Source organism: Semicossyphus pulcher, unplaced genomic scaffold (genome assembly GCF_022749685.1).
Source record: "Semicossyphus pulcher isolate SPU_LCO1_2020_fin unplaced genomic scaffold, fSemPul1.0.p SCAF_4, whole genome shotgun sequence".
Taxonomy (NCBI): Eukaryota; Metazoa; Chordata; class Actinopteri; order Labriformes; family Labridae; genus Semicossyphus; species Semicossyphus pulcher.
This window is the reverse complement of record NW_027211715.1, coordinates 6,758,419-6,785,448: the sequence shown is the minus strand read 5'-3', so window position 1 is coordinate 6,785,448 and position 27,030 is coordinate 6,758,419. Positions and strand designations below refer to the sequence as shown.

Sequence of the window (27,030 nt, the reverse complement as noted above, 5' to 3'; positions counted from 1 at the left end):
AGGTAAAGAAGCAAAAAGCTGAATTCAGACATTGAAGGAGCCCCAGCTGCACACTAGTGAAACTTTCTGTGCCCTGTGGCAAAACTTGATGAGGCTGTTTGTCCTACTTCAAAGGCAACATATGTCTACATTATAGCTGTGAAGATAGGACAGCTTATCTGAAGTGGGAATCTGCATTCACTCAGGGCACTCTGAGGCCACCCAGTGCACACCGAACCTGGTTTGGATTCTCAGAATTAGAGGTGCACATAAATAAATAACACATAAATCTCTGGAAGTGTAAGGTTTGTTTATACAAGCAGCAGAGAATACATTGTGTTTCTGAGAACAGAAGAAAGCCGCCAAGGATATCACACACGAGAGAGAGAGGTCTCAAATGTATTCAGTTCTCTCTGTTACAAATCAAACAGGTTCCCTCTCCCTCTTCTACAAAATAATTTAAATGTGACGTGTGGCATGAGGGAAACATACAGCTTCATGTGCATGCATTAAAGGTCGTTCAGTCTTATAGTAAACGATGCAGCCTGCATCAGCAAAACACAAAAAAGAAAGGGACACAGCCAGCGCTGGTTTGCTGCTCATGGATGCAAGGCATCACAACCGGTGATCAAATGAGATATTAACCACATTACTTCCTGCACAGGGAAGAGACACTCCCGCCTCTGCCCAGCGCTAACCAACATGAGTAGGAGTGTGTATTTGGGGAGGGAGTCGGAGCGACAAGATTCGTAGGAAGGGTGGGGGGTGTTCAGGAAGCAGACGTAGTACAACCGAGCAGAAGAAAGGAAGTTGCCCATATATGAGCAGATCCTTATTAAACAGGATGGAGAACTTGCATGAGAGGCCTGGGATCTCCCTAAGGTGCGACAATAATGCAACAAATATGTAAACCTCCTCCTACACGTAAAAACACACACCCCGGCACTCACAAGCTCAAGTTGCACCCAGCCCAAACTTTCATTAAACCTGACACTTCAGCAAGCAGCCTACATGAAACTTATGTAATGATCAATGCAATTAGGTGTTGTTAAGATTCATAATATGCCTTTGAATACGAGCTGCTACCGGACGGTATCAGTGTTCATTAACAGAGAGCAGGTTTCTGTCTGTTCGGCAGCTGTGCAGAATAAGCCGGTATCCTGCAGATAATTAGCAACACACCTGCATTCTGGCAGAAAGAGCCTTTGTTTAACACCTGCATGTCAACATGCTCACTCTCAAGTTTCATTTCAAGTGATGTTCATGCAATCACACATACCTTGTTCTCTTTAAAAGCTGTCCTGAGGAAGCAAAATCAAAAAATGTCCTTTCATATGGCCTAAGGACCTAAGATGGATTTGATGAATTATTTTCCTGTCCTTACCATGACACAAATCTGCTACTCCACCCAGTCCCCTCCATATTTCCCACTCAGACATGTGCAGAATATCACATGCATGGAGAACTGTGTTGCATGTGTTGTATGCATTGTTTATGTGTACAGTATACCCGACAATATTGCAGCCACAGTTTTTCTCAAATGAAACTCAGACAAAGCTCCTAAAAGAAGCAGACACACATAGTAAAGTAACATTGTTTGGTTCCTTAGAGAAATAGATGACTCAGTTGTTCACTGTTCTGCATTACTGTGACCAAATGGGGACAAAGGCAGTGGTTTGGTAATACATCAAAGTTTGTGACTTAAACAACCATAGTAGGTAGCGCACTACAATGTTGAAGTTGTAGCCTGAACCTGCTGAACAAGTATAATAGCCTGCCCAATACTGCCATCATGTGGAGGAAATGTAGTAGCACAAGACACAAGAGAGTCACTTCAGTGTGAGCAGCTCAAGTGCCGACAAACAGATTGGATCAGAATCAGAAATACTTTATGTATCTCCGGGGGGGTTTTAAGAAGGGTTTTCGAAGAGCACACTAACATATGACAGTGTAATACATAGTAATTTACCTATGCACTGTATCTCTTTGAACACTTGTAATATAGTAGCCTGGTATCATTTTTAAACAATACGTTTATGCCAGTATACCCATTGAAATTATTATTGTTTGTGTGTTTGTTTTTAAACCTCTTTTAAAGAAGAAACCCATGAATTTTAATGTGACTTTCTAACTCAGATATTTGGTCAGCAGGTTTTTGCAGCGTAACATCCTGTTAACACCTCTGTCATGCCAAACAAACAGAGCGCTGAGAGCTTCCACTTAGTCTGAAGATCAATCGTCAATGATTTTAAAAGACAATCTAAAGTTAATCAACTTTAATTCTTTGAAAATGTCATAAAGCATCTTCAATGATACATCTCCGGCATTTAACCAAAGTTATTAAAAAAAATACACTAGTTGAAAAAGACTGAACAACATGAATGTGTATTAAAAGTGAACTTCTGCAGTAAAGTATTGCACTTCCATGTAGTGCATTACAAACATCAGGGGACTATTTAAAAATAATAATAGTAAATCAATGCAGCAGAGAGAAAGTCAAATTTAAGGCCCTAAAGTGGGTATAATTCAACAATTCAGCAGCATACATTCCCCATAATGCAACCAATAGCTTTATTTTTAGAAACTTTCTGCAAAGATCAGAAGATTTTTTTTTTATAATGCAACAGATTTCTCTTTTAAAAAAGAAAAAGAAACTATAGTATTTAGATGAAGGGTTTATTACCTGCTTGTATGAGTTTATGACTACACTGTAAACATTTTTTTTTACCACTAGATGGCAGCACCTCTCAGAAAGTTAATAAAATCTGACTGGTATATGAAAGACCTGTGAGGACTGGGTTTCATTAATAATGAATAGACTGCTGAAACAAGGTTTGTAAGCTGATCCTTCTTTCAGTTACAGTAAAGAGTGGGGACGCTGGTGGCAACAGGTGAGTCAAATACAAGCCAGTCTACTCACAGAGACACTGACCTGTGTGGGAGAAGACTTTAAGGAGCATGCACTGGGGTCCCAGTCTGTGTGAGCAGCATCAATCTGGAAAGACAGAAGATGTTGACATTACTAACGAGCAAACTTAAAAGTCTTCAACAACAGGAAGATAGATTAATCGTCATTGTTCAGGACATCTAACACATTTTTTAACTCTTAGGAAACAGTGACACGTTCACATGACTATAGAAAGTGGTTTCCCCAACACTTAGGGAAAATATTGACCACTGGCATGCTAAATCTATGGGATATCTATCTAATCCAATCAACACTTACTTTCAGTAGTCACAACTCTTGATAATTTACAGTCCTAAATAAATTAAATTCAATGTAAATAACTTTATTTATCTGTCAGGAACTTCATTTGTGTAAAAGCATCAGCATGTATACAGTTCACATACATACCAACATACCACATACATATCACATACAACATCCTTTGAGCAATCAACAATAAGTCAAGCTTGTAAGACATAATGAATAATATATAAGCAATCAATGAATAAGGTTCAATAGAATGAGTGGTGTTAAAATAAATAAGTCAACCGTACACAAGTCTGATGATGTGAGCACAATGCTTGACTCTCTTAGTCCTGAAGGTGAGAGATCTGTATCTCAGACCTGACGGTAGGTGACTGTACTGGCTGTGTAGTGTGTGTGTGTGTGTGTGTGTGTGTGTGTGTGTGTGTGTGTGTGTGTGTGTGTGTGTGTGTGTGTGTGTGTGTGTTTGTGTGTGTGGTGTCTAAAGCTACTTGTATTCCTTTTATTTTTGTCCTTCTGTTGTAAACGCAGATTAGAGGTTCCTTTCTGCAGCCCGATTATTTTACTGCTCATTGTTATGACTTTGTTTAGTGTATGGACATTAGATCGGGTCCCAAACCAGGCTGTTATATTGAAGGTTATTACAGATTCAATGAAACATTTGTAAAATGCTGTCAGGACTGTTTCATGGACTTGAAGCCTGCAGAGTTTAAGGAAGAAGGGGCGTTGTTGACATTTGGAAAAGATGGTTGCACTGTTGGTTTAGGAGGTGAGTTTGTGAGAAATTATTGTTCTGAGGTATCTGCTATCAATAAGTTATGACTCTACCCTTCCCAGCATCCCCACTTTGCGGAAGTCAACAACCAGTTCCTGATACAGTCTCATATATGAACAGAGTATATATTTTAAAGACCCCCTCCAGTGAAAATCAAGTGTTTAACATTGTAAACATCTCCATGTAGTGTTTGAGATGTCACATATCATTATGTGTAACCTATGGTAACCATTTTGGCGAAGCGCGAGACAGCTGTAAACGTCATCGTAATTTTTGCAAACTCACTACTGACTACTAACATTACTAATTATTACATTTCAAGCTAGCTAAGTTTCAACAAGTTGCTACCAAACGAGGGCAGAAACGTGTATTGTTTTTGCGACGGAGGGAGCGGTTGGACATTTGCATAGTGGGCGGGGACTATGTAGATTCAGGAACTTTTAATGAGGGAGAAGGAGGAGATGCCTTGGGAGGATTTTTATAAGGTAATTAAACGTATTTTGCGGAGACAACATATCTGACAATTTCTTATTTCACACGGAGCATTTTATACTGTATGTCTTAAAACATGACTGGAGCTGGTTTTTAAGGCACTCCAAAAAGACAATTATTAAGAGAGAAATTTAAAACTTTTTTTTTATTAACCAGACTTTCCCTCGAGGTCAGGGAGCCATGACAGTTTCATCAATTTTGCAAACTGGCAATCCTTCAACTAGGGATGCACCAATACCGATACCAGTATTGGGTGGTAACGGAGCTTAAGTACTCGTACTCGTAAAACTACGACGAGGCTTGACGGTGGCTTGACGTTAGCCTCACACAAAAGTAAAATGTGTGGCAGTGACATGTTTGTTTGTTAAGTAAAACAAAGTTGAGTGTTAAAATGTCAGCAACAGTTGCATCATTATGTCTATTTACTTTGTTACAGCCAGAAAGTGAGGAACATCTGATGAAAATGGAACATGCTTTTAAAGTCATTATGAGAACTGTAATGATATTATTAAGTACTCATATCGGTACTCGGTATCAGCATGTACCCAAATGTAAGTACTTGTACTTGGTCTAAAAAAAAGTGGTATCGGTGCATCCCTACTTTTAAGAATATATTTACATTAAAGCAGCAATAACTAACTTTTGGCCACTTGGGGGCAACGACTGGGATCTAGCTGAGAACTGTTAGAAAGAAGAAACAAGTTATTGTTTTTTAAATTACGTTTTCATCTTCAGATTTTTGCAGTAAATGACATTAGGGTATATTACACCAAAAATGTACGCAGAACAAACTGTTGATTTGTTACACCAACACTCAGACGTCTGTCATTGTACGATGTTGAAACATGTTTTATTCCTGCTGAGTTGCAGTTGCTAAGTAACCTCTCACTTCCTCATCGAGTGTATAATTTACAGTCCGGTGTCGGTGCAGGGTGGAGGAGGGTTGTTTTGTGTCTCAGCTCAGGAAAAACAATAATCAGACAGAAGGGAGCTAAATACCATATAACTAAGAATATGACTTCATTTTAAAGCTTTGGAGAATTTACAAAACTGTGCTGCACATACAACGCACACTCATCTAAAGAGTCACTACCTGTGATTTCATCAAAGCAGTTACACCTCTCCCCTCACACAGTGTCAATACAGGTTTTTCTGTTCTGCTTCCTTACTTGTCAATGATTTACAGCCTTGTTAGGAATATTGATACAGTCATTTGTGCGTCTATAGATTTGAATTGAATGTCATATATCACAGGGGTAAAACCTACCAGTACTGAAAGCAGGTAGAGCATCTTCAAGTGCTTTTAGGCTCACAATCGTGCATTCTTATGTACAAATCTGGCTCTAGTGGATGCCAGACAATTGCTACCTCACAGATACGTAGTGCCGCTTAAGGGTTTTCTCAATGCTACAGGATACAAAGACAATTTAGCTTATTGGGTGGCTACTACATTGTGACAACAGAATGAAAAAGGCCTTTTGCTGTTCCACTATCACTGAACCAGTGTTGTGACCTAGACATCTTTGCTCAAGTCCCAAGTAAGTTTCAAGTCATTTGGTCCAAGTCTCAAGCAAGTCTCGAGTCATTTTTCTTGGACAAGTCAAGTCACAGGTTATGTCAAGTCAGTCTTGTCCTTAGTTAAGGAAAGTCAAGTCCCAAGTTAAGTCACTTTTTTTCCACCCAAGATCCAGCACTCTTACCTGTAGTATCCGGTCTTTACAAAGAGAAAAGACAAGGTGTTAGCAGCCCGTCTAATAATGATATTATTGGCCAATTTATATAACCTGTTCAAAAAGTTTGACAGTGAATTGTTATTATCTTGGCACAGACACAGCCATGATGATGGTCTGGTCTGAGACCGTATTGAGTAGTAATGAGTACGACTGATGAGGCTTCTCTTTGGGGAGAAAAACATCAGGTAGCGGGGGGCTTTGATGTTGAGTGTTCCCATAGCGAGGACTTTGACTGACAGCCAGTCCTCCAATCAGGACAATCACATACCGGGGAACTTTCTGAGTCGGCCAATCATGATTCCCAGTTCGCGCTGCGTACATACTTGATAGTTAGACAGAAACTTGACAACATTGAATTTTATCATTTTATATTTAACAGCTAACATTCAAACTTATGAACACACGCAAGTCATCTGAGTCAACATGCCTCAAGTCAAGTCAAGTCTCAAGTCATCAACTTGCATGTCTAAATTGAGTCTCAAGTCATTTATTTGTTGCCAAGTCAAGTTGCAAGTCATCAAAACAGTGACTCAAGTCGACTCAAGTCCAAGTCACCAAGTCTCAAGTCCACATCTCTGCACTGAACCCCTGTGCACAAAGCCAAGTCCACAAAGACATGGTTGGACTTGCAAAGTGCTCACCACAACCCAATTCAACCACGACATGACAGCTCCCTAAAAGTGAAGCCAAACCCTCTCTATCTCCCCCTGCTGACTGGCTGCAGTATAGGTCATAAAGCCCGCCTCCTCCATGTTCAAATACACGTCACATAAGTGATTCTAAACATGCATCTGTCATTATGGCTATAGTTTTAGTTTAGATTTTTGTGAGAAGTTTAGTTATAATTACTTATTTGATACTTTAAAAAGGGTCTAACACCATGATTGACAGCTCGGTTGACAAATACAGCTCCTGCAGCCGTTGTGTTGAGGATTAGCAGAGTAGAGGAGGAATGGTGAGAGGAGATGTAGCTATAACAGTAACTGAACTCTCCATAACCATGAATATCTGCTTCAGACCAACACGAGAAGCTGTTCTGCTGTTAAATACGCCGCCGTGAGGGATCTTTGCCATTTTTTCCAATAAGTTAAATTTGTGTTTTGGGTAGCAGAACTGGCGGGGCATCAAGGCCGCAGCTCCACCAGCCGATCTCTACTACGCAGACTCTGGCTTCAAATACGCAAGATGGCAGCGCCCGCTTCCAGGGGTATTTTGGCTTCACTTTTGTACAATGACAGTAAATGGACTGTACTAGCAATTTGGGGTTCAGTGTCTTGCCCAAGGACACCTTGACATGTAGCCTGAGGGAGCTGGGGATCAGGCCTCCGACCTTCCGATTGAAAGACGACCGACTCTACCACTGAGCCACAGCCGCCCCTGTGACAGTAGATGGAGATGTGTCGTCCATATTTATATACAGTCATTGAATTAAACACATTTGGGACAAATCACAACGTTCCTTTAGCTGGATGAAAACCTTCCCAGAATAGTGGCAGCTGTAATTGCTGTAATGAGGCTATCCAACTCCATATTTATTCCTGTGGTTTCAGAATGGGATATCCAACACTCTCATATAGGAGTGATAGCCTGGTGTCCACTGACTTTTGGTAATATAGTGAACAAAGTGAAACCCTACCAACCAATTAGTGCATACATCACCCAGAGGAATCAGTAGACAGGAGGATGTAACAAAGAGAAGATAATTACATTTAATGACAGTGGCTTTATTAGATCCTCATTCCCCTGATGCTCAACAGATGCTCAGATGCTCCATGGAGACCAGGAGGAGTCGCCTTGTGTAATTGTGTCAGCTAAGCTGCATATCATGTGGGACCACACAAAGCACATCTCTATAAATATCCTAAAGCAGCACTGTGACAGGTCTCACAGTGTCAGTGTGATCGTACACAGGGTGTCACCGGTCAGTGACCCGGCTGCTGTCCCACAGGCCTGTGTGTCGCTCTGCAGGGTGAATGACCCCAGAGCTGCAGGGACATCCTGCTGTGATGACAGGAAGAGAGACGGTGAGGCAGCACTTTCCCCTCACACCGTCTGATCAAAGAACAAAGTGTTTAGAAGCAGAGTGAGATGCGAGTTTCCTGCAAGTCATAGAGTTTCTTACAAAGTCCTTCGTGCATTTTTTAGACTTTATAAGCAACCCCATGAACATTTCATCGCTCTCTTAAAGCACACAGAAAGTGTTCTTAAACTGCAGTCATTAATGCAGTCATATATAGTGCAAAACAACACATGGCTCATACCTGTTTCCTCTCTTCAAACTGCTTTGATTCAGAGATGCAAGACCCAACCGGACAATAAGAATAAAGCATCATTGTGCAGTCTGTGTGTGGATGTATGCGATGCAATCTTGTAACCCACTGACAGATACAAGAAGAGCTATATAGGTCTGACTTAATCTAATTTTGCCAACAGTTGGCAGTTGACAGCACTCAGCTATCTGACGTCATCTTCTCCCCAACAAACCAAATACACTTCAGATCTGTACAAATAAGAAGGCAGCCTATATATTAAAACAAGCCTATATCAAACAGAATAAAGACTTTGGTCTACTCGAAAAAGGAAGCTCACACAGTCGTATTGTAACAAACTTAAACTTTTTTAATTAAGAAAGAAATGAAACAAAAAAGCAAACTGTTATTTCTAAAGTAATCAGGATATAATATTATTCTGATGCACGTTTAAGATAGTTCTCTTATACATACAGATGGATTACAGTCAAATAACTCTTCAACCTTGATACTGCAGCAATATAGTAATGCACTCAGAATACAGTTAAATATAGACTACCTTACGATGGAGGAATCAACTGAAAATCCAGTCCTAATTTCTCCATCGATTATCTATACCGTTTATCCTGTTCAGGGTCACAGAGGGCTGGAGCCTATCCCAGCTCTCATTGAGAGGCGGGATACACCCTGGGCTGATCGGCAGTCAATCACAGGGCTGACACATAGACACAGATTCACACTCACACTTTTGGGCAATTTTAGAGTCACCAGTGAACCTAGCGCACATGTCTTTGTACTGTGGGAGGAAGCCAGAGTACCAGGAGGGAACCCACGCATGCACGGGGAGAACATGCAAACTCCACACAGAAGGACCCACTTCGTCCGAATGGGGATTCAAACCAGGAACCTTCTGGCTGTGAGGGGACAGCGCTAACCACTGCACCACTGTGCCGCCCTCAACTAAAGATGTATTTTTTGTTGAGTGTTAAGTCCTAGAGAAAACATCAGAAGACAAAAGGTCCGAAAAATCCAGCAATTCCCAAACGCAAAAACTGACTCAAGGGTTGTTTTGTATGACAAACTGTCCAGAACCCAAACGTTTGCTTAATAAATGACTTAAAACATCAGAATTATTGTTTTTTATTTTCTTTTGACTTATTTCTTTCCTGATTAATATTTAGAGAACCAGGGGGGTTTGACACAGGTTTGATGGTCTAAAAAGACACAATTACACTGTCAAAAATAAAATCTAAAGTTGCTCTTATTAACTTATAGTGACATGCTAGCTCACTGGTTGCTGGCTACCACACAGGATGTATCTATTTGTTCCAATCTGAATAGGATTAAAAACAAAGCTGGGATATTCGTCTGCCAGTACAAATATTTACAATTTAAAAATGGAAAGAAGCATTAGTGAGGAAAAGCTGATATAACTCAAGGGTCGGTTTAGAGAGCCTTCGTCACCTGTTGATAGGCAGTATTTGCTTTGTGCACCTTGCAGCTTCATGTGAGACACATCCACTCACACACCGTGACTGTTTAATACCTTCATCACTGTGAAACGGTCCGCTGAGGAGGCTGAAAGAGCTGTGACGTGTGTCAGAGCATATTTCACATGTTGCTGTGGACTAACAGAGCGGAGGCTCCACTGTGTTGACTGGAAGCATTCTCTGAACGTCTTTGTGAGCAGAGCAGTGACGCACGCACCAGCTCCAAGGAGGCCGAGTGTGGAATTTGAGTCGAGGGATAGAGAGAGGGGGAGGACTGGGGGGGGGGCGACACTCTCACGAGATTAAACCACGCTATGGTTTGAATGTGGTGTAACCAGGCAACACGGCCAAACCCACGTCAGTACCAGAGACCCACTCAGGTAGAGTCACACTCAACTGACCGAAGCCATTTTATTGAAACGGGAAAATATTCAAGAATGCCTTAAAAACACTTAACTTCCTTTTTCTGGTTAGACATTTTCTGCATTTATATCGTTTATATTCTTTTCAGAGATTCTTGAGATAAAACTTAACTTGAAACCAAGGAAGACCATGAAACTATGAATATGTATTACACCTAAGAGAAGAGCAGGTGTTCAAGCTCACTCATAACACTCAATTCAAGACAATATTACACATTACAAGATGTTACGGCTGTACTTTTAGGCATGTCGTCCATCTTTTTATGCAGTCTATGGTTGAATTGTGTTGTGGTGAGCACTTTGCAAGTCCAGCCATGTCTTTGTGGACCTTGCTTTGTCCACAGGGGTTCAGTGATAGTGGAACAGCAAAGGGCTTTTTCCAAACTGTTGCCTCAATATTTCTTTGTATCCTGTAGCATTAAGAAAACCCTTCACTGGCACACAGGCTGTGTCCAACAGCCGAAATGTGAAGGCAGTGTGGGTAAAAAGAAATGGGCTTCTGTCTCAAAAATTAGATCAAATAGAAGTTACTCTAACAGAAGTTGCTGCAGATTAGATAAAACAATACTGATTTGATCTTTGGATATTTTCCCTGTGTTTTCTGGACACTTGAATGGATGCCTAAATTATTTTTGTAGATCATAAAAACAACACTAATGACTTCCCCTTCATACATTTGTACAATGTACACCAGTTTCAAAATGACAAAGGGTTTTAAGAACTATGAAGTAAGGATTTTCATAATTTTAGTAAAAATTGATCAGTCATAGGTCTAAAAAATGAACTTCCTGCGTTCAAGGTGATGCTTTTAGATGGCTTCCTCCATAAACCCATTCAAAACCCCAAAACTAAACTTACTTTCACAAGAGACACTTAGAAGTGTATCTTTATGTTAAACAAACCAGAACCAGAGAGTGTTTGGCATTGTTTTACTGACAAGTTGCTGGGGCCGCTGTGGCTCAGTGGTAGAGTCTGTCGTCTCTCAATTGGAAGGTTGGTGGTTCGATTGCTACAGTCCACATGTCAAAGTGTCCTTGGGCAAGACACTGAGCCATCAGGTATGAATGTGCATAGATAATGATAGGAAATTGGCACTTAGGCCTTTGCCACCCATGTGTTAACGGTTAGCGTAAAAGTGCTTTGAGTAGTCTGGAAAAGACTAGAAAAGCACTAAATAAATACAGTCCATTTACCATTTTAATCCATAAACAGACGACCATCAATGTAGTTACGATCAAGTACTTTGCCGGCACAAGCAACGCTAGCCCTTTCTGTTAATGTAAATGTTTAACCTAAAATGAAGACATGGTTGGTTTAGTCAATAATCACCATTTTCATATTAAAAACTAATAATAATGCTGACTTTTAAGGTCCCCACTGTGGTCTTTAAGTGTGTTCTATAATTTTCTGACTGTTTGCATGATTCTGTCATGATATGTTATTGGGCCTGTGTAGTTCAAAGAAAGTTTTAACGCCATGACATCTGCAACAATTCATTGATTAACCAATTTGTTGGCAACTATCAAGTAGTTGCTAACTATCTTGATACTTGGTTATAGCAATTGTTTAAGAAAAACAGTCCGCATTCTCTTATTCAAGCTCCTTAAATGTGAATATTTTCTCATTTCTTTACTCCTGGCTGACATTTTCCCCATTTTCTGCCATTTTAGAGACCGAACATAGAATAATGAATCGAAATAAGAATGAGAAGTTAACCAACAATGATAATAATTGTTAGTTGCAGCCCTTAAAATCATATTGAAGGTTTTATAACAGGTAGGCTTTGAACGAAAGATATCATCATTTATCTAGACACCTATTTTGTAGACTTCCTTGATATTCAATTACTTTGGATCATTTATCAACATCAATAAGTTTCTCAGAAATGTCCATACAACCGAGAAGCAAGTAGGCTAGTTTCCTCCTCTGTTATTCCTCTTTTGTGACCACCTGTCACTTATGCTGCCATTACACACCTGCAGGCCATAAAATCCTGAAATTTACACGATAATATTTGCCCTCCGTTTAAAACGGACACACAAATTAAATCAAGCAGGTAACACATCGACCTGATGAGAACACATTACATCAAGGCATGTTTCTCCCAAACTACTCTTGCTTCTTGTTTACAAAAATGTTGTACGGACATTGTTAATAGACTGGAGGCCATAGTTAACCAGCAGGTTATCATTACTGTCCATACATCGCTGTCATGTCATGCTAGAGTTGCTAAAAGATTATTCGTGTAATCTCTGTGCTGATACTCACCTGGCAACTCGGATCCCACAGTTTGTTTTCTCAAAGTCGAGCGACGGAAATAATATCAATGCAGCTTTTATGATTAAAAAATGCTGTCCTATTGTGTCGTACGAAAAGTTTCAGACGCAGAAAATAAAAACTGAGTCCTGTTGATGAGAGGCAGGGTGACAGGAGACCCGAAGAGACGGACATCTGCTGCTGGCGGCTGCTGAGCTGCAGGGTTGGGACTCGTATTCCACTACTGTGTGGAAGAGACAACAGCGCCCTCTGTCGGTAGACTGCCCACTAGTCCGTACTGCGTACACAGAACTGTCTAAAATAATGCCTGGATTAGACATTGGCTCCTCCAGTGTGTGTTAACGCCTAATTAGTATACCAGTTGAAAACATACCAGTTTAATAGCCTGACCAATTCGAAATTGACACTAGTTATTAAATTCCTTATCATATGTCATATTGTACACTAAAGTGTTCATGCCTTCTCGAATTGTGGCCACTTACATTTTTAGGTTAGAGGTTTTTTTTTTATGAAGAATTAGTTTTGTGTAATATGCATGTCAAAAATGCGGTGAAGAATGAATTCAGATCCTTTAATTAAGAAAATGATGCAATACAACAATATAAGAATAATCTTTCCAAGTCTCAAAAACGACAAAACAAAGTCATAAATACTTACAGAAATTAAACGACAAAGTTGAAAGATTCCATAGTATTGTAAATGCCCTGAAATGTTCAAAAATTTTGTGCTCACACTTTAAATAACTGTACACAGAAACTCATAAATTACAAAGGGTTCATTATTTTATTGTATTTGGACATTATGCATTGATATTTCATGCACGTTTACTCCCCTGCCCCAAATGCTTTAAAAAAGTTTTCCATTGTAATAATTTAGGATGCTACATTAGCCGCTACATTTGTACCAAATTTGTTGCTGGGCTTATTTCTATTAACAGATTCCTGTCAGAAGATAGCCAATGGGCACCGAGATTGGGACCATAGTGTCCCATTCTCACCTTCATCAATCAAATTTAAGGTCCTCATTGTGTTAGTTAGTTGGCTAAAATGTTAGCTTTATACATTTTCTGTAATTATTATATTATCATCTAATTATTGACAAACAAATGTACTTTCTACCTAGTGACCAAAGTTCAATTGCCACTCAGTGAATTAGAGGCTTTTGGTGGTAATCTAGCCTAGTTTTCCAGCTTCTGATATTTTCATGTTGCATTTCATGTACATGTACATTTCACTTATTAAATCATTTTGTCAAAAAAAGAAACAGTAAGATGAAATGATAATTTACTAAACTGAGCCTCAGTTACTCCTCAGCCACCTTCCCTGTGATCCTGTAGGTCTCTGTGGGCCCCTGCTCTCCACCTGTCAGCTGCGTCTCTTGGCTCTCTGGCTTCTCCACCATATCTGTCAACAGAGAACAGAATCTTAGACAAACAGCTGTTGCTACTGACCATGACTTGATTTTTTTTAAGTAAATTCTTTATTGGAGAAGTGGATTTCCTCTATTGAGTGGAGACGTTATAGACCTGTTTGCTGACTGTCACTTGACTTCTGTCTGTTGTACTTGTGGGACGGGGCATAGAGGAAGATGATGGTGAAAACATACAGGTTCCACATGCCGTAGATCCCTGTGAGAAAAGCACTGTGGACCTGCAGAGTGTAGTCTCCCCAGTGCCAGTAACCGTCACTCACCTGGAGAAAAATACGAACATTTCTTAACAGCCAAAGCTTGTCATAACTGTATATAATAAGACAATCGTCATTGATCCAACAAGTAAGACTTTCTATGTGTACTTACTTGATTTAAGATGAAGAAGATAACCGTCATGGCTGCACATGCTAGAGTTACCAGCATTAAAAACTTGAACCTGAAGATTATACCCTGTCAAAACCAGCAAGAGTTGATAAACTGTCAAAAAATTGGCATTATCTACTTATTATCTTTGTATTAAAGGTTTTAAATCATTTGTATGAAAGAGGATTAGGGCCAGGCATTATTGAAAATAAATCAGAGGAGGAAGATTTTTTATTAGCATTTTTAGAATAAATTCGAAAGGTTGAGTAATAAGGTTTACGTTTTTAAAATGAAGTTACATTTTTTGTAAAAGTGCTAAGTTTAACAAAAGATAAGCAGGAGGAGGAAAGTTTTTGTTTTTTTAGCATTTTGAGACAAATGTACATATGTTGAGAGTTCAGTCAAAATATCAAGTCAAACTGTCAGTGTTAGAGCCAGGTATGAGGAAAAATTGTAAAGAAAATGTCCTGAAGACTGAAGATTGTTTTAATCACAGGAGAATTATTTTGTTTAACATTCTCACTTACTTGTTTTTATTTTATGTTATTTTTGGGGGGCATTTTTGTCTTTATTGATAGGACAGACCAACTATTTTATCTCATTCTAAACATTCAACTTCATTCTCTAAATGTTAAAAAAATGTTCTTCTCTGGTTTATTTTTACTCATGTTTGGTGTAAACAATGAATTCTTGGCCTTTTGACCTTATTCTTAAAATGCAAAATAGAAATCTTCCTATTTGTTTTCTTTTTACGGCCCTATTACTCTTTTGTTTGTTTCTCAGGTATAAATGAAAACCTTGTAGCGCAGTCTCCGAGCCTCTGGCATTGCAGGGAGCTGCTGTATTTTCCCACCAATGTTCCTGAAAACACACCGCACCATGCCGCACAGGGAGAAAAAATACAAGGAAACAGAAACCCCTGCAACGATAATGAAGGTAATCTGCGATCACAGTCAAGGAAAGGGCCTGGATGATACAAAGAGACCCATATTTTAGTATGTTAATATAAATCAGACTGCAGAGCTTATACAGTATAAATATCTGAAGGATACTGCCACATTCGTCCCAATTTCTGATGCCCAAACACTGTAGAAAGGGTTGGTCAGATGAACCCCCCTTTAAAAACAATTAAAGTACATAAATATACGGTATAACCATAAAGTGATGGACATAATTAAAGCAGCTGTGTTGTTACCTTTCACTCAGGTCGAATATGAGGAGAATAGATGAGCCGAACACCACCAGCCCAACCTGCCACCAGTACGCTGAGAGCCGGTTTCTCTGACTTTGGTCCTAAAGGGTTTGTTGTTGAAAGAAATTATATGACTGGCATGAAAGTATAAAGAAAAGTACAGTAGAGAACAATAAAAGGTGCTTACCATGAGGTGTTCACCACAGAAGATGATCCAGAAACAGAAGAGGGTAGAGTAGAAGATGCCCTGTTGAACGTCTTCAAACAGCAGCATCCACGTCCACTCAAACCCCAGAGAGAGCCACTCCACCGGCACGTTCAGGACCGTCATGGAGATGCCAAGAGCGAAAACCACTCTGCACAAGGTAAATACACACTTTCATGGCATGCTCTAAAAAAGACAGGTAACTTTCAGCTGTGGGCAGAGAACTGACCCAGTACTCTGCACATTTCAGTTCCCCTGCTCTCCACATGCAACCCTGAAGCTCTGTACCTTTCAAGGTACGAAAGAAGGTCTACCTGCAGCAATAAGTTCCCTGAGTGACTAAAGAGCCTGGGTTGCACTCAGTGTTTTAACTTGAGAGCAATTGAGCTGCGTTGTGTAACTTCACTCCGACTTTGCAATGTGTTGGTGTTTTCAGGCTGTAATGGATTAATTAAAACTTGTACCAATGCATGAATTGTATGGACGCCTTCAGAGCTTAATATCAAATAGGCAAATAATTGACTTTTATTGAGTTTCACTGTTGTTCATATACATTTTGTCCCTTCTCTAAATGTAACTTTTCATGACAGTAGAGTCACCAGCTTTTCCTTCCCTCTCATTTTTAAACCAATCAAAGGTTCTCAGCCTCAAAGCAGGCTCGCTAGCAACAAACCAAACTCTGAACCTGTTTGCTATTGTGCCATGTTTGTAAAAGTTTACCAGAAATTTAACCCCTGGGGGATGATGGCCAAGATTTCTGGGGTTCTTGTGTTATCAGATATCTGGGCCAACACTTAATTTTCTGTGTGCTGGACAATGTTTACAGCATGACAGGGATTTTGATCTCCACTTTTCATTCGTACAACCAAAGCCTGTTCCATTTGAATTGGTCATTACTACTCTTACAACAAATGAAAGCCTGAACACTTCTGAGTCTACAAATGTCCCATGCACACAGATTCTGCATTCATATGAAAATATGTTAAGATTAGCAACAAACTAGCCTCATGAAATGCAAGTGAAATTACGAACTTAAAAATTACTTTAAAAATTAAACCTGTTTGATACATTTTCTCTCTATATTTATGTTTTTATTAGATATGTATCATGTAACTTATTAATTTAATATTAAACACTGAGGCTTCGAAACAATATTCTCCATGTGGCTCCACATTTCTACTGTTACTTAGACAAAGCAGTTTGATAAATACTGTACATTTAGCTATCGGCTCGTACTTTTCCAAAAGAACTGGGGGTCTTATCATGAGGCAGATCCTGTGCCAGTACCAAACTGTTGCCACAATTATCCACGGACTGAACACAGTCTTCATGCTGATCCACACTTTGGTGAAGCCTCCATTCTGGTGTATGCCCTGAGAGAACAAAGAGAATTTGGAATTGCCTCTAATTAAATCAAATAATGTTAGTTAGGTTATAAGAATTAAAACTCACCACTATATGGATGTCCTTTATGTCCCCAATGCCAACATTCATGGTGTCATTCACCGGCAGGCGCAGGTTAATCAAAAAATATTTGTGGGCCACACTTCCTAGTTCCATGAATGGGATGGGGTCACAGTGATAAAAGCGGCCTTCATTTTCATATGTCTGCAAAAGCATGGACAGGTTATAAGCAGACAAACATTTTATTGTATTTGACTGTATACATTTAAACAGTCTATGATTAAATCAGCTGACAAAAAATATTCACAAGCAAGTTTTTAACATGGGTTAATCCTTTCAGTCATTTTACACAGAAATGCCAAACATGTCCTGCTTCAAATTTTATTAAATGTGAGTATTTGCTGCTTTTGTTGTCATTAATGCGAGTAAATTAAGAGTCTTTGGGGTTTTGACTGTTGGTTGGACAAAAGAAGCTATTTGAAAATATCACTTTGAGCTCTGTGAAATTGTTTTTTTTTTCTGTTTTTTTGACATTTTATCCGCTAAAACATTCATCGATTAATAGCCAAAATAACCTGCAGAGATATCCATCCATCCATTAGCTATACCGCTTATCCTGTTCTGGGTTGTAGGGGGGCTGGAGTTTATTGCAGCTGTCATTTAGGAGGAAGTCGAAGTACCCAGAGGTAACCCATGCATGCACAGGTAGAACCCCACGTCTGAACCGGGACTAGAACCAGGAACCTTCTAGCTGTGAGGGCACAGCAGTAACCACAGCACCACCCAGCTCATGTGCAGATTTATCAACAATGCAAATCATTTTGTTGCAGATCTACATGCAGGCATACCTTAGGAACTGCAAAGGTGCACCTTAGTGGCCTTTGCTCCACTGAGTGAAACTTAGTGGTCCAGTTAGACTTCAAATCATCCCTGTGTGCCAGACCAGCATCAATAGTGATGACAACATCATCTTCTGTAAAGACAGGGACAAGATTCTGTTCAAGCTATTCCTAAGAACAACTAAAGTATAGTTTGGATCTACAAGATTAAAATTTTGGAAAAAACTCTTACCAATCTGATTGATCATTTTGAATGCAATGTCAAATTGAAGAACGGCCAGCATGTACTGAAACCAGGGGCTCATCTCCTTGTTGGGAAGAGGAACATGCACAGCAAACACAATGTCGTTGGCATCCAGTATTTTTGCAAGAGGCTCATCAAAACTGTGGATCTGCTGGCACCGGTTTGATCCCCACGGCATGAGCCAGCCACGTGTCCTGTGGCGATTAATGCACTTGGTGGTCAAGTAGCGGATGGCACTGGTGGGACTGGGAGCTACGGCAAAGGGAAAAAAATCACCTGCTGTGCATTGTGGTCTGTTAAGTCCACAAGATAAAGATTTATCTTATTTGGCTGCACTGGGAAAAGACTGATAAAATACACTTTAGGTACAAGCTTAACAAAGCATACGCAGGTAACAGTTTGTAATAAATAAAATCTGACTTACCAATTAATGCTCCAACCATGATGGAAAGAACCTGGAAAATTAGAATAAAGAATCCCAAAATAACCAACTTCTTAGTGCTCATGTTCTCTATAATCGCTCCTGCCATCTTTGAAGAGAAAATTTTTAGATGTGATGCTCAAGATTAGACGCCCGCAGTCCCAACAGGCTTAGTGCTCGAGTACTACACCACTGTCTACCTGTTCACTTACATCTGACTCTCCAGGCAGAAATCGACATCAGAGTGAGTGAAGAGGGGGGTGGGGAAGTAAACAACCTGTGTTTAAAAGCAGAACAATACAAAAGTAATTTATGATTAAAACACAGAGAAAACATTTGTCTATAAAACATGATTCCTTTATTGCTTAAAGAATACACCTTTTGTAGCAGAGGCGAGTGAATGTTTGTCACAACAAGTTTACTTGTTTTTACACTGAGGATTGACCACAGTCACAAATGTTTGACACTGCACCCACGGGAGAAAGGGAATTAACAAATTCAGCCTGGATATCAAAGCATCATACAAAGTCATAGGTTAATAATCCGTAACATTGTTTACACTGACCTGGTGTCAGCAAGGACAATCACAGTAGCACCTACACCTTTAAAAAACATCTACTCGGTCTGGGCTGCGAGTCTTTCTCCGTCTTTGGTTCTATTAGACAAAAATATTCTGTCTCTGAAAGGTGTGGCTAATTAGCAATACTGTGTGTGGTTCAAGGTAGAAAGAAAATGCAACAAAAAACGATCTGAATGAGCTAAATTTAAACAGAATGTCCACTTATTTCTCTACATAACAAAAAATATTCCAATATTCACAACCCCTAAAATGATCCTGTGTGACCACAAGAAAGGAGAAAATCATCTGCTCGGTCATCCTAAACCACCAACAGTGATCAAGTACAATAGATAACATAGTAGGCTATCTGGTGCAGTACACGAAGGAGCGAACACTTGCTGCTTTACCACCAAAATTTACTGTCAGATCCCAGGCAATGTCTGCCTTAAGTGTGTCTGAAACACATCCCGACCTCTACAAAATTATTCACAACATAATGTCAAGACTTAATCAAACAGAAGCAACTGGAGAAAACAAAAGGGGGGGAGGAAGAGATTAATCAAAAACTTCATGAACAGCCTCTCAATTCAAATCATTTTCAGGAACTGGTTTCTGAACGTGTGGCAATCCCCCTTCATCTGTCTCTTCAACAGTTCATTCCAATGTGTATTATCCATGTTACACTAAGCAGTCTAACACATCTCATGTCTCTGTCGGTGACAGTGCGAGGAGATTTATGTGCCAACACTGTCTCAGAAAGGGATTCAGACAAGTTGAACGTTGGCGTCCTGGGATCACATGTCATCCTCTTCGTCTTCATCCTGAGAGGAGCCGGCCTGCTGGGCAGCGCTGGCAGATGCTGCTGTCATCTGCGCCTGCTGGGCGGCCTGCTGCATCTGTAACCACTCCTGCTGGGCGAGCTCGGCCTGCTGCTGCCGCGCCTGCAGAAACAAAGTAAATACAGTGTGAGACACGAGACAAGGGAATGCAAATGAAAAGTTATTACAATGGATCAGGATAGTGGTATCAGGTGTCAAATTAGAGCTGAATATTGCAGCAATTTGAGTCAAAGATGGTACATGCGTTAGTCTTGAGATAATGAACATGGTAACAAACACGTGCAGAACATTTACCTCTAAGTAGCATAAAAATAGCAACAGAATACATGTAGTGATGCAATAAAAGCTTTACATACAAGAAAAGCAATTCCAGTCACTCAAACTTTTGTCACTCGTGTCACATTTGGACTTGTTGAATTTTTGTGGCACCTGTTAGCAGTGGCTGCAGGGATCTTATGTTTGGTATGGTGCGCCGTTACAGAAATGTAACTACATGCCATGGCTACATGGTAAGAACAAAATATGTGATATGTGTTGCTTTTTTTTTGTATTTTGTATTTGCTCCAACAAAAAGAAATACTTAACGTAAGGGTGGGCAATCAATTTATTTCAGATGCATTTATTTTACATTTGTAGAAATTCTCTTTACATCCCTAAAGCAACAATGCACTGAGCTCCTAACTTCAACACTCTATTGGACTCCTCCTGTAGCATTTGAGAGGCAGTGCACATATTACATGATTGCATATTTTTAGGGGAAGTGGCTTTGACATTTTTTTCAATTAGATACTTTCAAAATCCAGCTTACTCTTGCGGTTTTCTACTCTACTTTCTACCATTTCCAAACCAAAGGGTCTCTTGCGCTTGCTCGCAATAATTTATAACTTCCAAACCCTGGCATGCAGTTACATTTCCAAAAATGTGCACTTTGTCTTAGGCTGCAGGCAATACACATAGCTGCCAAAAAACACTTCAACATAATCATTCATGACACTGAAGCAGAGGTGTTTGTTTGCCTATATCTGCCAAGACAATATCTCAATCGGCACACTTGAGGGTCTGCACTTCTTTTACAGTTCTAGTCATTTCTTACACGTGTGATCAACTGTCCTATTTTTTTCCGTTAAAAGGTAGATTTTACTTATAAATACTATTCTGCGGATGTAAATGTTTACTTCCTTTTCTGTTTGTATACAATCCCGTAATGTGTAAACTAATGTATTACTAAATTATGTTTACAGTGGGTCATCCGGTCAAAAGTGTCTAAAACAATCTTCAAGAAAGAAATATTAAGTTATACAAAGTTATACACATGAAGACTGTGTACCACACATTGTAAAATTCCCATAATAACAATCCTAATATTATTGAGCACTTGATCATACTGCATTAATCCACGATTTCCAGCAAACGGCTCCAAAAAGGAGGCTCATTGAAATTTCTCATGGAAAACATCAATACATGGAGAATTATAGAATTGTTAGTGACTTATATTGTCAGATCATACCTTGGCAAACAATTCCTGTTGTTGTCTGAGCAGCTCTTCCTCTGGGATGCCCAGGTTCTCCAGCCGAGAGCTTGCCTTCCTTCTTTTCAGGGCTACAGTTTTACACTCCTGCAGGACGTCTTTCACCTCTGTGATGTATGATGCAAAACCAAGGCTCTCAAGTGCTGTGGTGACAAAATAAGAGGTAAAAGCAAAATAATTATTCACTGTGGTTTAAAATGCAAAGCAGGGAATTGGACACACCCCCTCCCATATACCTCAATACACTAGTTGTTTTGCAAAGACAGGGCAAACATAGACCAGCACTCACCATTGATGACATGCTCAGGAGAGATGGTCTTCTTGTCGGACTTGTTGCATATTTCATTGGCTTCTGAGGATATGAGGTGTATGAACTCTGTGCAGCAGTTAACCACAAGCTCCCTGGCGTCGTTAGCCACTCGCACGTTAGGGAGAGTTTCTTTAATCATCTTGTTGATTGCTGCTCTGGGGATGGTGAGGTCGTCGTCGTTTCCAGAGGAGGAAGCCATCGTGGCAGACGATCTAACACAAGCCAAAGAATTGAAAGCTCCGGATCTTTACTTAGTTGTGAAAATTTTTACAGGCTTTCTTGAGTTTACGGAGTTAACGTTGATTGCCCAGTCAAGACAACGTCAACACCAATTTAAATGTCAACAACAACAACAAAAAAAGACGTTTCACTCAAGTTAGCCGGCTGGATAGACTGCCAACTTAGCTAAAAGCGATTTTCAGCTACGTGTTAAAACGAAAGAGGTGCAGTTTCTGCTGGCAAACGGAATGTGACAGATAATTAAATTTCAGGAACACGCAAAAGCACAAATAATAGAAGACAAAAACGTAAATACTTGAAAAATATGCTCAGCTAGCTAGCTATTAAGCTAGCTAGTAGCTCTGGTCCCTGTCGCAAGTAAGCCGCAATCCAGTAGACAAGTGGAAGCGCAGTGTGAGAGCATGGCTAATGCTAGGCTAACAATGAACTGCCCCTGCCATATGTGGCTAAGTAGCTGACTGGGTTGACACAAAGAGTAGAGAGAAGTCCCAACAACACCGCAAGTTACTCTTTCTTGCATCGACCAAATTAATTCAAACAATGTTGTGGTTGACAGAGATTAATTTGCAGTTTTATATTCTGGGAAACATTAGCTTAGCGTTAGCTTAATTTGTCCGGATACAACGTCAAACAAAAAACCGGATATGGCGTCACCAAGAGGCGTTTGAGGTCACCTTGCTATTATCTAGCGCCATCTACGGTTCACTTAGGAAATCACACTTTTTTTCTTCTCTATTTATATTCTGCACTCAATTGTTATCTGTTCTCAGCCAACATAAAAAATAGGCCTATCTTTTTATGAAAGTGTTTATCTCTCAAGTCCATGTGATGCGAGGCTTGAACAAACAAGTGAATCCCCCATTAAGTCTTACAAAACTGAATTTCAAAGTAATAACATGGATTTAATTTTTAATTTTTAAAACAAAATGGATTGAGTATAAATGTAACGGTTTATCTTTAAAAATGGTTTATATTTATATTAATGTTTATAAAGTCCCAAAAATGCATTCCATCCCTTGATAAGACAGTGTATCTATCTGAGTTATATGCATACTTCATCTGAAACATTGACTTTGTTACTGCCCTTCATAGTGTTGCTTGCTGCTGACATTTGTGTAATATAGGGCTTGGAGGATTAACGACTTAAGAGAGTTATTGTACTTTGCTGAATAGACTAGTGTGTGGTTTAACACCTGCAGCAGAAGCTCACAGACATACATAAAATAAGATTGCATGGTCACAATTATTTATTTATTTCTCCCCAATTAGCCTTGTTTCACCTTTTAAAGAAATATAAGTCTTACATCTTAAAATAAAATAAAGGAAAATAACACAGGACTCTACGTGGATGAATATATCTTGCGACAAATAACAAAACTAAGACATGCAGTCTATCAGTTGCTCTTGTCCTTTTCCAGGGTAAAACTCTTTCGACTTCTCCAGCGCAGAAGTTTGATGAAGTTCAGGCTGGCGCTGAAGACTTTGTCGTGTTCAAACACCATTTTGTAAAATGTGTCAATTGGGAGGTCACCATTGGGGTCGGCATATTTGAGTGTGGTCATAGGGGTGTAAAGCGTGTTTGTCTGATGACGGAAAGGGGGATTGTCCATGGTGATGATCTTAAGAGTGTGCTAGGTGAAAAAAACACAGAACAAAAACAAACCATCAGTACAGATCATAGGTATATTAATATCAAAGCAATATAAGATCAAGGGAAGAACATTTGTATATTAACAATATTTTACCTCTGCTACATCCTCAGCAGTCTGCCCGAGGGTTTCAAAGATTTGTTTGTAGTTCTTCAGGTAGATGTTTGTGAACATGTCAGCAGTCACTTTGTCAGCTTTGCTAAGATCAGTCTTCAGTCCCTCATCGTAGACTTTACGCTCAAACTCTGTTATCACTGGACCTGGCTCTATCAGGCTGATACTAAGGAAAGAAAAGGAGAAATGTGATGTAAAAACATGATAAAACTGAGCCTTTTACTTTTTATATTCAGTGACGAAACATTTGTATAAAGGACTGGCATCTTTTTGACACTATCCTGCAGAGTAGCAGAGTTTTAATATTGTGTTAGTGAGTGATGTGTTAGGACTTGCCCTCAGGAAAGGGTGTGCTGCGGTTGTTTTTGCCACAGCATACTTTGGCAATTTTCCCCTCACTGATAAACAACGGTTGCTATGGTTATGCAATATGAATGTGCTGATATGTCAGACTTGAACAAGTGCAGATTTGCAGGCATTTTCATGTTAGCTCTGGAGTGGAAATCTGTTTCCCTTACTGATCCCATCTTTGTTAGCGCAGTCTGGATCTCACTGAGGAACTAGCACAAACTGCCCTGATCAAAGTCTACAGGAGTTTGTAGAAGCAGAATAACAGAATCAGTATCTTACTTGAGATTGAACCTCAAGGCTTGCACTGCCAAGCTTTCACAGAAGCCTTCCACTGCAAACTTTGATGCTGCGTAGACATCATTGAATAAAATTCCTGAAAACCAGAGCAGAGTAAGAAACTGTTGATGTTTTGTTGTCAAAAACAAAACCTTTAAGTTAATGTCCTCACCCTGAATTCCCATGACGCTGCTAATGACCACAATATGGCCTCTTTTCCTCCTCTTCATGTCAGGTAGGATTTCCTTCAGCAGCCGCACCAACCCAAAGAAGTTGGTGTCCATGACGGTCTTCATCTCATCGATAGACTGACACTCGATTGGTCCAATCAGACCCATCCCAGCATTACTTACTGTGACAGGAAGTCAAGCATGACAAGTACAGTACAATTGTTAAGTATTGGTGCAGAATAAATACCAATGAATAGCTACACATGCAGATTTTTTTCACTTTCAGAGTGCATTAAACTAAATTGTGTGGGCTTACTAAGAATGTCCACCCTGCGCTCAGGCAGGCTGTCCACGCAGGCTTTGATGGAGTCCTCATCACAGACGTCCAGCTGTTTGATCTCCAAAGTCCTGCCCAGAGACCGACCCGCTTCCTCGACTAGCACCTTAGCCTTACTCAGGTCCCTCATGGTGGCATAGACTGCAACAAACGCAATTAACCCACATAGAGGTGTTATTTATGTTTACTATGTAATGCAGAAGTTCTGTTGAATTTAAAGTCCATCAAGAGCCATCAAGCATACTTAAAGGGCCAGTGCACGTATTATCACACATTCATAACAATATAACACATTTTTCAGTTTATCCCTAGTGGTGTCTGGCACTGCAGATAGACTTAATGTTATTTTATGTTTCTAAATGTCTGCTGCCACATGTTACTTACATAGAATTACGTCTTGTTTTGTTTCATACTCTTGTTCATAGCATTGAAAAGCTCAAGACAGTATCCATTTTTAAGGCTACATACACTATTCACTACTTCTCTGTACTAAGGTGCTTCTGACATGACTTGGCTCCTCCCAGGCGGCAGCCTGCTAAACAAAGGTATGATGGGACTTTTTATCACCATGTGCAACTTCTGATCTGATACCATGTGCAATAACACTTCCAGTATGAGGTTGTTATGTTAACTATGAACAATTGTGCAATATTACTTTTCTATATCTGGCTATATTATGTTCATTATATGCAATAATACTATTCCTGCCACTTTTATATTTGTATTCATGTTTATATTTATAAAATCATGTGCAATACTGCCGCTTATTTATTAGTACCATGTGCAGTACCAAGAGCAATATAATCTTTTCTTAATGATTGTGTACAATTATATTCAATATCATGCATGCATCTCTATGCATCTCATCTTTAAATTCATAAAGAAGTTCTTACTACGTTATAACTGTCAATGCTACTGTCAATTTAACTGCCAACATTACTTCCTGCCTACTTTTTTAGATAACTGTATTTCATTTTAGGCAGCGTCTCTTTTGCATTAACCCATACACTTTATATTTTATATTTTCACTTATATTTGAGTTGCTCTTTGCAATTCTCTATTTGTACTGTATTTTTGGAGCTACCTGGCATTATAATTTCCTTCAGGATTAATAAAGTTCACAAGCAAAAAAATCACTAACCAATCGTATTATTTGAAATCACCACAATCTTGAATATTCATCATTATTATTCATCATTATTAAAGTCTAGTTTCAGTAAGGGACTGTAGAAAAAAGATGTGGGCAGAGACTTTAGCTGAGGGGTATCAGTAGAATAATGTGATATGTAAATTCGACAATAGCTTTCATAACAACAAACTTTAACATTATAATTAATGCCAACTATAAAAGATTGCATGCCAAAAATTGCAGCCACTCTACTTTTGATCCAATTGCATCTCAATCTAAACTGAATCATCCGTGCTTAGGCACTGTCTGTGCAGCCAAAAGGAAGGCTTGGATTAAATAAACATCAGAGTTGATTATAATTTTAAAGAATCCAATCCTCCCCTCCAGCAAGGACAAAAATACACAATCTTCCTTCAGCTGTTAAATTTCCTTTTTTCCAAACATCCAAGATTTCTTCAACAATAAAGAATTATTATGCTCGTCAGTCTACACACATACCTGTGATACAGTTTTAGAAAACAGTGGTCAGTTAAATTAAGACAAATCTTTTTGAATGTGTCAAATTTACCCATGAACCTTTTCTTCTCATCCTTCGCTATGCGGGTTGCCAAGGCAAGGCCAATCCCAGAGGAGCAGCCAGTGATGAGTACCACCTTCTGGTTCATTGTGCCTGTCAGTGTTTGTCTTGCAGATCCAGCAGCAGAGAATGGAAGAGAACAAAAGAGGGGAGGTAACGGCTGTGTTAAAGCTCCCACCTTAATCCACAGGTCTGCAACTCAGCAGAAGCCTTGTGCACATAGT

General features: G+C 39.5%; 3 protein-coding genes across 3 annotated transcripts; all 3 read right to left on the bottom strand.

Moving 5' to 3' along the window:
- Window positions 1-13,930: 13,930 nt before the first annotated feature.
- On the bottom strand, window positions 13,931-18,836 carry LOC138607225 (protein wntless homolog). The gene is made up of 12 exons (XM_069679801.1): window positions 18,731-18,836; window positions 18,295-18,558; window positions 18,072-18,196; window positions 17,272-17,427; window positions 17,056-17,192; window positions 15,802-15,970; window positions 15,618-15,715; window positions 15,475-15,538; window positions 15,220-15,363; window positions 14,426-14,509; window positions 14,172-14,319; window positions 13,931-14,031 (listed from the first exon to the last, which is right to left on the bottom strand). Exons 1-12 carry the CDS (start codon window positions 18,834-18,836, stop codon window positions 13,931-13,933), a joined length of 1,596 nt encoding a protein of 531 aa, XP_069535902.1.
- Window positions 18,837-19,076: 240 nt separating this feature from the next.
- dr1 (down-regulator of transcription 1) lies at window positions 19,077-22,808 on the bottom strand. The gene is made up of 3 exons (XM_069680489.1): window positions 21,943-22,808; window positions 21,633-21,796; window positions 19,077-20,227 (listed from the first exon to the last, which is right to left on the bottom strand). The coding sequence occupies exons 1-3, from the start codon at window positions 22,160-22,162 to the stop codon at window positions 20,081-20,083; spliced, it is 531 nt and encodes a 176-aa protein (XP_069536590.1). The 5' UTR covers window positions 22,163-22,808; the 3' UTR covers window positions 19,077-20,080.
- A 739-nt stretch (window positions 22,809-23,547) lies between these two features.
- LOC138607830 (retinol dehydrogenase 8) lies at window positions 23,548-26,894 on the bottom strand. Its single transcript, XM_069680486.1, has 6 exons — window positions 26,798-26,894; window positions 25,080-25,241; window positions 24,766-24,945; window positions 24,597-24,690; window positions 23,949-24,132; window positions 23,548-23,834 (listed from the first exon to the last, which is right to left on the bottom strand). The coding sequence occupies exons 1-6, from the start codon at window positions 26,892-26,894 to the stop codon at window positions 23,598-23,600; spliced, it is 954 nt and encodes a 317-aa protein (XP_069536587.1). The 3' UTR covers window positions 23,548-23,597.
- Window positions 26,895-27,030: the final 136 nt, after the last annotated feature.

Coding starts and splice junctions, on each gene's coding strand:
- LOC138607225 (XM_069679801.1), bottom strand. CDS start 18,836: ATGGCAGGAGCGATTATAGAGAACATGAGCACTAAGAAGTTGGTTATT. Junction 18,559..18,730: donor CATGGTTGGAGCATTAATTG/GTAAGTCAGATT, acceptor CCTTTGCCGTAG/CTCCCAGTCCCACCAGTGCC. Junction 14,510..15,219: donor CTCGGAGACTGCGCTACAAG/GTTTTCATTTAT, acceptor TGGTTTTGACAG/GGTATAATCTTCAGGTTCAA.
- dr1 (XM_069680489.1), bottom strand. CDS start 22,162: ATGGCTTCCTCCTCTGGAAACGACGACGACCTCACCATCCCCAGAGCA. Junction 21,797..21,942: donor TCCTGAGCATGTCATCAATG/GTGAGTGCTGGT, acceptor TTGTCACCACAG/CACTTGAGAGCCTTGGTTTT. Junction 20,228..21,632: donor AACAGGAATTGTTTGCCAAG/GTATGATCTGAC, acceptor TTGTTTCTGCAG/GCGCGGCAGCAGCAGGCCGA.
- LOC138607830 (XM_069680486.1), bottom strand. CDS start 26,894: ATGAACCAGAAGGTGGTACTCATCACTGGCTGCTCCTCTGGGATTGGC. Junction 24,133..24,596: donor GCCTTGAGGTTCAATCTCAA/GTAAGATACTGA, acceptor TTCTTTCCTTAG/TATCAGCCTGATAGAGCCAG. Junction 23,835..23,948: donor CTGCTGAGGATGTAGCAGAG/GTAAAATATTGT, acceptor TTTTTCACCTAG/CACACTCTTAAGATCATCAC.